The 10,401-nt window shown below is 38.2% G+C and overlaps 1 protein-coding gene across 1 annotated transcript; it reads left to right on the top strand.

Annotated features, from left to right (window-relative positions):
- The first annotated feature begins 2,397 nt into the window (after positions 1-2,397).
- On the top strand, positions 2,398-9,620 carry eloca (elongin C paralog a). The gene is made up of 4 exons (XM_034707009.1): positions 2,398-2,506; positions 2,878-2,905; positions 3,069-3,212; positions 9,139-9,620. The coding sequence occupies exons 2-4, from the start codon at positions 2,902-2,904 to the stop codon at positions 9,327-9,329; spliced, it is 339 nt and encodes a 112-aa protein (XP_034562900.1). The 5' UTR covers positions 2,398-2,506; positions 2,878-2,901; the 3' UTR covers positions 9,330-9,620.
- Positions 9,621-10,401: the final 781 nt, after the last annotated feature.

Consider the following 10,401-nt stretch of genomic DNA (forward strand, 5'->3'; position numbering starts at 1 on the left):
AAACGGCACAATTTACTGGCATGCTCAGTACTCTTCTCTCAGTGTCACAGCTCAGATAACTCCGTGTCCATTTGTAGGTCTCACATTTCGACAGTCATCACTTTTCCTGCATGAAAAGAAGTCCAGGCAGGATCAGGGCAAAGTCACAATCTGAACCTGACCGTGACTACAGTGTGTGCCCACTGCTCAGCTGTCCCTTCACCTGATAGAAGAGGCTTTATGAGCTGTGATGGATGGCTGATACTACAAATAACAACTTAATCTATTCATTTATAGATAATGTGTGGCCCTGCAAGGTCATAATACTATAACACAGGTGAGTGCTCAACTAGGCGAAGTATTCATACTATAGTAAGCAAAACAACGCTCACTAAGTTCAAGTGTTTGCCTCTTATAAACTAGACGGTTTAAAGTGTGTGATAGTGCAGAGTGCATACCTTCTCCCTTGCTCATTCTTTCTTGAATCCAGATTTATGGGCCTGCAGAATGTCTCTGTCATGTCCAATCAGCACCTGCTCTCGCTCATCTCAGTCAGTGGAGACAGGCAGTGAGGATAACCTGAAACACAGGCGCCACCTAAAGGCTGCATGAGACACGCTCATTCCTCCATGGATGGCCTGTAAACCAGTGCGAATTTGATGAGTCATCTTATCTCGTTATTAACATTAAAAATTCATACTCTTATTTCCCGTCTCATATTTAAACAGATTCTGTGGTATTGGACGACGGCGATGGAAATGTTCACCATCTAAAAATAGCCCATTGCAAAATACTCTGTACCCATATATTCTTTTTTTTTTGTAAACATATGTTTTATTGATTTTCAAATTTTACAGGATATTCACAGAGTGTATCAAAACATAAAGAACAATATTGGCAGAATATTACACACATGAAACACATACAGAAAATGTAAAAAATTAATAAAAAATAGGAGTAACGCTTAGATTGTCAGAGTACATTTTCAGAAAATTCTTGAAAAAAAACTACAATAAATAAAATTAAATTTAAAAAACAATAATAATATAATAATAATGATACATAAAAACTAAAATGTAGCCCAAAAAAATCTGCACATCATAAATATATAAATATATATTGTGTCATTTGCATCATTGCCTCACAATTCCAGCACTTCTTCAATGTCAATATTTTTTTATAAAATTCAAAAATGTCTCCCAGATATCACTAAACTCAGAAGCCTTCCTCTTCACAACATAAGTAAGTTTTTCAATAGCTAGACTTGCTGTTAATTCCTTTAACCATGGACCAAGAGAGGGGCAACACACATTCTTCCAATACAATGCAATTAAACGCCTCGCCTGTATAGGCAGTGATCAGTGGTAGACAAAGTACACAGCTTCATTACTTTAGTCAAAGTTTAGATCCTGCTTGTCAAATATTACTCCAATACAAGTGAAAGTTGCTGTCAGATTATTACTTGAGTTAAAATACTGAATTACGTGCTTTTAAAAAATTTTAAGTATTCAAATTACTTTTTAAAATATCTCAAACGTTGTATTTTCACAAAGCATGAGTGCCCTCAAGACTACATATGAGTACATTCTGTTACATTCTGTTTATCTAGAAACCATTACTAGAAATCTCTAAAAACTACCTCATGGAATAAAAACAGAAACTAAGTTACTCCAAGCACCTTAGTTTGAAATTTTCATCTGGAATGAAACAAATGTTATGTAGCTCGACATGCTTTCTCAGTTTGGACAGTGAATGTTTGTATGTTTGAGCAGAGTGGGAAACAGGGAGAACATTTCAAACGATACGTATCATTCTTAATTTCAAAAACCTCTAACACGGGCTGAAGATATGGACATGGGTGCTCAGGTGGATAATTAAAGCCATGATTACCACCTCTACATGAACTGCCTGATCTGAGTGAATTTTGTTCTGTGTTTTCTCCATGTTCAACCGTGGAGACGCACGATATACAGATACGGCTAAACCACTGAGACAAACAGAACTACACAAACACATTTTACTGTCTTAGGGATCAGATCTAAGAAAAGAGAGGGAAATTTGTGAACTGACGTCACAGCAAAAGTAGTGAGTAACTACAGCATTGATAGAAATGTAGTGGAGTAAAAAGTACAATAATTGTCTTCTAAATGTAGTGGAGCAAAAGTAATAAGTTCCCCAAAAAATAATACTCAAGTAAAGTACAGATACTCAAAAAATTGACTCAAGTACAGTACTCAAGTAAATTTACTTTGTTACTATCCACCACTGTAAATAACAATCTTAATTCTCTAAATGTATGGCCTCTTTGGAAAATAAAAGAGGAATATATCAATAATCAATCAATAAACTTAATTTTAATATCTAAAGTAGATATTTTCGACACGGTGGGTCATGTTATGGAACCATTCTCATTATGTGAGATTCCACGGAAGACATATATCGCGCACAGGTGTTACGACATAGTAGTTCCGGGTAGCTAACACTAGCTGAAGCTTTACTCTCCACTCCACATTCTTCACACCCAGTGGTAAGAAACATTGATGTGTTTGTACTTATATAATGAAGTGTTTCAGCGTGCCTCTGGCCTTTCAATGAAAGTGACATTTAATCCCTAAACAGCGAATAACGGAATTTGTGACCTTTTAAGCCGTTTACATAGTTAGCCTGTTAGCATAGTTAGCTCTCGCCGACGGTTGTGAACTCGCAGGGAAAATAAAATTTCAATCAGACAGAATACCTGATCACTTCTTAATATGATGAATATCAGCAGGTATATGAGGGCTGAAGGGAGGCAAATGTTAGAGATCAGTCCCAAGCCTCTACATTGGTGTCATAATCTGAGTTAGTCGTTAATCTATTGATGTTTTGTGACCTGTCTTTAACTTGTCTTCTTCTCAGGGTTGACAGACGTCCCGGAGCAGCATGGGTGAGTCATATACTCTTCTATTTTCTTAAATTAGTCTCCCAATCGTTTTATCTTTCATAGCAAAACCAGGCCATCACCTCAAATCCCTGAGTCCGGATCGGTTGTTGATGTAACACATTTGGCCTACACCTGTTTGAGATTGTCAGCTTCTGTTGCTCCACAGATGGTGAAGAGAGAACCTACGGGGGCTGTGAAGGGCCAGATGCCATGTATGTGAAGCTGATCTCTTCAGATGGCCATGAGTTCATTGTGAAACGAGAACACGCCTTGACATCTGGAACCATCAAAGCCATGTTAAGCGGGCCAGGTGAGGATTCAGAGAAATGATCACAGCAAACAGATCCACCAGCCTGGATTGGAAACTGGTTGAAACTGAGTCTGAACACCCGAGACCGGATTTCAACTAGATTTCAACCTGCAAAAGAGCAGCCTATGCAGAGATGCAATGTCAAACCTTTTTTTCTTATAAAAACATATTTATGGCACTTGTAAGTATTCTCTGGGATTGATCTTTGAAAATGTTAATGATCAATGATCAATTAAAAACAGATTTTCGTATAAGAAATAAACAGATCCAAATATATTACCTTTTTAACCACTAAATCTCAATTTCTATAGAACACAATGCACAACTGTCTGTATTGAATACCTACGGATCATACAAAGGTGTACAAAATGTTCAACATACTGAAAAGCAATGTGTGGAGCAGGCTCATAACAATAAACTCAGTGGACATATAGTCACAAAAAGTGAAGGCTCAAACTACTAAATGTGGGTTTACTGCAACAAGAGAACTGAACAGAAACATATTTCAGACTCAGAGGGTCCAGTTTTCTGCCTACTCGTTCTTATTGAGAAAAATAAGCATGACCACAAGGTCAGGTGTCATTCAATCAGTCCCTCAGCAAAGAACACACGCTCTGTCAGTTCTGATGCTGCTTGTCTGTAGACATATTAACGTGCTAGCAACATCAGTCATCCTGCCTGTGTCAAGTTCTCAACCTTCATGTCCCATTCGTTGTTTGCTGCAGTTGTGTATTGCCCCCCTTAAAAAGCGCTCTGGAGACCTGCAGCCTGTTGCATCAGCTGTGCGTAAGTTCAAACGTAGCCTAGTTTGAACGTCATTTCTCATTTAGGACAGAGTTTACACTCTACTAACGTTTTGGCGTTGCAGCAGCTGAGCTAGTTCTGGCGTAAGTTACAACTTAATTCTTACACTTAGCTCCTAGTCTGTGTTAAGTGCTCCGTAGAGTACTGGTTGCCATGGCGCATCGTTTTGAATTTAGGGATGATTTGGAGGATGAGGAGAAGCAGAAGGTTCTCCCAACTGTATTATGTCAGCAATGCGTTGTCCGCCGGAGATTACAGCCTTCGGAAAAATACGATGACCAAGATTAGCTTTCCCAGAGTATTAACGTAGGTTGTTGTTGATAATTTTACCACTCAATGTCACTGTTATTATACACACTGTAGATTAAGGATTTACGCAATAGTTATCACCTTACTATGTCACTTCAAGACCTCCTGTTGTTACGCGACAGTTAGCAGAAGTTTGTTTCAGCTGGGGGGTTAGGCATGAAAGATAACAATGTAACAACCCCTGCATCAAAACTGGTGCTTTCCTCTGATTGGCTACTGGAAGTGTAAACGACGTATCTGCGACAATGTTTTGGTTAGTTTTGACCATAGACTGTATAAAATATGGACATAGTATCCGTGACGTCACACATCTGTTCCTGACACACTGTTTTGAAGCCAACCGTCGGCGGGAACCATATTGGAAATGCTGTACTCAACGTAACTGCTGTCGCGGTAAAGAGGCAGGAATTTAGCCTCCTCGCCAACAGCTACAGTGTTCCCACCTGTCAATCAAGTCAGCTGTGCCTCTCATGATGGAAGACTCGTAATCTCAATATCTTCAAAATTGCAGGGTTATGAACAACCCCCCCCCCCCCTACAGTGTGTGCCAAGAGAGAAATGAGCTATCCAGACTATACTCGTTTTTTGTACCAGGCTGTAAACATGGTTATTTCTGCTGTAAAGATCGGCTTTGTTGAATTTGTGTCTCCGGTACTTCGGGGGCCACCCTCAAGTGGACACTCCATTAACTGCAGTTTTTAACACTTCCGCATTGGCTTCAATTCTCATAGCCTGAGGTTGCCGCTTGGTTTTGAGGTTGCGGTCTCCTAGATAAATGAACCTTATGTCTCTGTGGTGAAAGCAAACAATGACACAACTTAAGTTACAATCTAACTAGTTTCAACGTATGGCGTAGAGAGGACTTTACACCCAACTTAGGACTCAACTTACGCACAGCAGCTGGTGCACAGCCGTGTCTCAGCTTTGCGCAATACCTATAGTCAGCTGATTCACTTTGAAACACGCTTTAAACTTAAAACACCTCCTTGATAGAAGAACGAAATATGGGACCACATGATAGAACATCAAAAACAAAATTGCGTGTTTGAGCATGTTCTCAACAATCAATTAATCAATACGGCATTAGTTGTTAACATCCCTACTATGGCGTATTATGGGCAGAGTGGTGTTACCAAGAAAGTTCACAGACGTCATAAAGAGAGCGGTTTTAAACATGCCTCATACAAGAAGAAAAAGAGGATTGTGCATGACATAGAACATGCCCTGGATGCTGATGTCGTTGATTAACATGTAGTGTCTGTTGGAGCTGTAAGAGACTGTGGGGCTGACTCAGATCAGTGAAAGTCTTGTATGCAGTCATTGTAGGATGTAAGCTGACATGCACATTAGTCATTTTGATCACTATATATGGGAGATGCAGCCGAGTAATGGCTATTAATATTTGTGTAAATATGTGATAGATGTCGTAACAGAAGCAGATTCCACTGTGTTACTAAACGTGTCATCAAAGTTTACAAATAGTCTTTGAAACAACGTTCACTTTTGAGCCAGTTCTAACGTCTTTCTGCCAGTATCCTTGTTCTTGTCTGAACATCTATTCACTGGAATCAGTTTTCTCCTGAGGAAACTACTTCAAGAGTCTCAGTCTGTGTGTCATTGTAAAATGGTGAAGGTCCAAAGACAAGAAACTGGAAAATCATTTATATTAGTGGAAAATAATGCAATGGTGTGGCATGCTTTTAGTTGCTGTAAGAATTAAGCAGCAGATTAGTTAATGTGGTTTTCTATCCAGACTGGTAGACTACAGTTATTCTTTAAAGCTGCTTAAATGGTTTCTGGATTTACATTCGTAGAAACTCATTCTGCTTGAAATAACTTGGCATTGAAAATGAGCTGAAATACGCTGGATTATGAACAAATTCACAAGTGCACAGACTATATTAGTTATGAACATGTAGACCATGGAACCAGTGTAGCTCCTATGTGAACACTTCGGCCTGGGTAGATAGAAAAAGACGGTTAACTCGTAAATAAGTGAGCTTATTCTCTTCTCATCGGGTGTGGTTGTTTACAACACTCGCACAACAAGTGTTCATTGAATGTTTATTTATAGAGGGATGAGCATGAAACAATTAACCAATGTCACACTTTAGACTTTGCTCATTTGCAATACTTGTCCCCAGATGGTCCTAACGTACATGAAAAACAACAACAACAGTAAACAGTCTTGAATCAGACAGTATAAAAACACCCAGCAATTAAACCAATATTACAATGCAGCATATGAAATAATGTAGAATTGTACCCTAATCTAAATATGTAAGTTAACCAAAACGGTCTCATTTTGAAGTTTAAAAAGGCCCCAGTCCGGATCTGTTTCATTACGGTTGGTTGACAACTTGTCATTAGATGAGCGGTTTGGTTAGCAAAGTAAAACCAGAACTGTTTTTTCTAGCTTGTCTTTTTTTTGGTATGGGGTTAATGCTCGTCACACAAAGCATCATTGACCTGTGAGAAGTGATATGATAAAAGGCCTGTGCTCCAAAAGCTGTTTTCTCTCAACACTTCTCACTGATTTCCAGAATTTATTCACCATGGAAAGAGTTATCCTAAAGCTCATTTTTAGCCACTTAAAAAGCGGCAGAAAAAGACAAAACACAGATTGACCAGCTTTTTAAAATGAAAAAAAAAAAAACTTCCTTCATGAGAAAAAAAAATAATGTAACATATGAACAAAGGTTTATTCTATGAAGACTCATTTGTCAACTTAGCTGCCGCTCATACATCTATATGATTTCATATACCAGGATTAAAGGGTAGTAATAAGGAATGTAAATTTCAAGTATTTTCCATGATCGATCTTTGGAAATGTTAATCAATTATCGATTAATCATTAAAAAAAAACAAAAATGTTTTCCATGTCAAAAACAATGCCAAATGCGTTTTTTTCCCCTTGAATCAAATTATCCTTCAAGACACAATGTATATAACTGAAAGTATTGAATAGCTATGGATCATATTGAGGCGTTCAAAATGTTAAAGACGCTGAATATCAACGTGTGGAGCAGGCTCAGAATCTCTGTGGACATACAGCCATAAAAGTGAAGGTTCAGACTTCAACAAAGGAACTGAACAGAAACATATTTCAGGCTCACAGTGTCCTGTTTTCTGTCTACTCGTTCTTATTGAGAAAAATAAGCATGTGAACGTGGTCAGTTGTCAACCGGGAGCACAACCGGGTCATAATCAGTCCGGCGGCGGAGAAAAAAAGCGATAGTGGAGACCTGTCACTCAGCCGCAGCCCCCGCTGAGTCCGCTGTTCGCATGACTTCAGTCAGCTGATTCACATTGAAACATGCTTTAAATGTTAAAGACCTCCCTGATAGCTGAACCAAATATGAGACCACATGATGTTTGTTCCACCTGATAGAAAATTGAAACAAAAAAAATTGTTTGAGTTAGTTCTTAACAATCAATTAATTGATAGTTGATTAATTGTTGATATCCCTAGTAGCTGTACTGAGGTCTTTATTGTCATTGTATGGAAGCGTTTTACATTCACATGAGAAAAATAAAATCTGCTCTTTTTTTTCTGAATTAGAAAAATATAGTAAGATAGTTATCTCAGAGAGAATCTCTGAGAATCTCATGAGAAAATATTTTCGGGGAAAAAAGAACGGCTTTGTTTTTTCGGAATTAAAGACATACTGCTACTGTAAAAACCCAACAGCACCTCAAGGCCACACAAGGAAGTAGCCTGAACATGCCCCGGTTGTTTAGTTGAACTCAGTTTTATTTACTTTGGGTTTAAGACATTTGGAGATAGTAATGTCTACAAGCAACATAGATGGTATTGTGAACTTCAAGGACGCACCTGAGGAGTTTGTAGTTGTTTAGACTTAAGACCCGTTCTGATCTGCTGGAGGTTGCAGCATTTCTCCACGATCAGCTGAGCAAATTGGCCTGCTTCATTGATATAAAATATGATGCATCTGAAATGCATTCAAGCTTCAAATTGTATTTCTATCCTCAATGGTGCAAATAGCATTGATAAAAACACGGTCGGAAAAAAGATTAGATTGACCGATGAATCAAAATCTATTCTTAACCATAAATAAAAAGTACAGTATTGCACAATAAAGCACACTGTGAAACACGTTATGGCACATCAAAACACTCCTTTTCAGTGCACTCAAACACCATGTATATTGCACATTTGCTATCATGCTATTAGTTATAATGCAGGCTGTTATTGTATTGCAAAGTGCTCAGGATCAGGTGTTGTAGTGTTCATGTTAATTGGAGCTGTGACTCTTGCATAAAAGCTACTTTTTCATCCCGTTTGTTCATGCTGCTCTTGCTCTTAAATGCCTTCCAGAGTCGGTGCTCGGCACTGGATTGAGCCCTTTAGAATATAAACCAAATTAAGATGTTTAAGAGTTTGTGTTTACTGTGGCTGAAGATTAAGTCCAGTTGCCTGTCCAGTTGGTGGCACCATGCTCCCACCATACAAAGTTTGTCACCTCCTCTTAAACAAAAACAAACAGTTTCTGATCTTTCATTCATCAACATCTTTCACATATATTAGTGCCGTTTTTATGCCAGTGAATAGGATCTTAATAACGATAATAATTATAATACAAAATATTAAGATATTTGTAGTTATAAAGTGCTTTTCAATATACTCAAAGATACCACAAGAACAGAAAGGAGTCCTAAATAAATGAGTAATGATTTCTAGTAAATTCCAGAGGAGTTACGATATTCAGAGTTGGACTTCTTCAAATGCATCATTTTAAATTGTACATGTTCAGTACTTCTCTGGACTCAAACTGTTCCCCTCCTCCTGCAGGTCAGTTCGCTGAGAATGAAACCAACGAGGTGAACTTCCGAGAGATTCCCTCTCATGTCCTCTCCAAGGTCTGCATGTACTTCACCTACAAGGTCCGTTACACCAACAGCTCCACAGAGATACCTGAATTCCCCATCGCTCCGGAGATCGCACTGGAACTGCTCATGGCTGCAAACTTTTTGGATTGCTAAAGTTACAGAAAAGATGTAGCAGCTTAAAACACTTTTAGAACGTTTTTTGGATATTTAACTTGTTTTGCTGTATACCTGAAAGAATATGTCACTTCAAGGGTTGTTTTCTTTTCTTTTTTTTTGCACTTGGCTCTTTTGTCATAATTTTAGTAGTATTAAAGGATTTCATTTTAATGTAATAAATGGAAAAGGCAAGCTGCATCACTTGCCCCAGAATGTGATAAACCTGTCCCCACCCCATTTCCCTCTTTCCTCACCTCTCCAGCCTAATAAAGATCTGTTTGGTGAGCACTTTGTTGCCTTTTTCTACTTTATTCTTCAAGAAATCTTACAACATCTGCATCAAACTTCAAATCTAGTTCAAATTCTGACTAACACGCTGTCTAAAAAGACCACAAATGATACTTGCCATAAAATACATACTTCATGTTGCACATTAGTGATTAAACACCACAGAGGGAAGGCCTGTCCTCTGTTGCTCTGTAAGCTTCGAAGGATGTTTGGAAGAAGCTTTCCCAGAATGTCATAAAACAGGAGAAAACTTGTTTATGACTGCATGCCCTCCAAAGATCATCTGGATCCAACACTTTCTTGGAGTTGGAATGGATTTCGGGAAACTGACAGTTTAGGAACACGTGACCTTTTAAGCCCTTGCAGTCAAAACAGCTTGAACGTGCCCTGTTTTAAAGTGTTGCTCAGTCAAACTGGTGTGTTAAGACTGTGAAGCTCCTTGAAGTGAAGTGTTTATAAAATAATGTAGAATATAAAAGATAGAATAGAATGTACTTACGTAGAAACTGCAGGATTAAAGGTGAATCAGGGTGTTTTTATCATTAAACTGAAAGTTACATGTAAGATGTGACTGCTGTAAACTGTAAAACAGCTTCTTAGAGCTTACTGTCCTCCTCTTTATACTGCCCATTTGTGGTGCAGTTACAGTAGAGCTAAAATGGAAGATTTTCAAGTAGCATATAATTATGCATATAGAATCTTCACATGGTATTTTTATTTTTTTTGGAAACACTAGAACCATGCCTTTTTGTGTTTTCATTAATAAATCAGACTTTATTTA

The sequence above is a fragment of the Notolabrus celidotus genome, chromosome 17 (assembly GCF_009762535.1).
Source record: "Notolabrus celidotus isolate fNotCel1 chromosome 17, fNotCel1.pri, whole genome shotgun sequence".
In the NCBI taxonomy this organism is placed as follows: Eukaryota; Metazoa; Chordata; class Actinopteri; order Labriformes; family Labridae; genus Notolabrus; species Notolabrus celidotus.

Excerpts from the sequence above, each read along its gene's own strand:
- eloca (XM_034707009.1), top strand. Across the intron at positions 3,213-9,138 it reads AGCCATGTTAAGCGGGCCAG|GTCAGTTCGCTGAGAATGAA; the intron begins GTGAGGATTCAG and ends CTCCTCCTGCAG.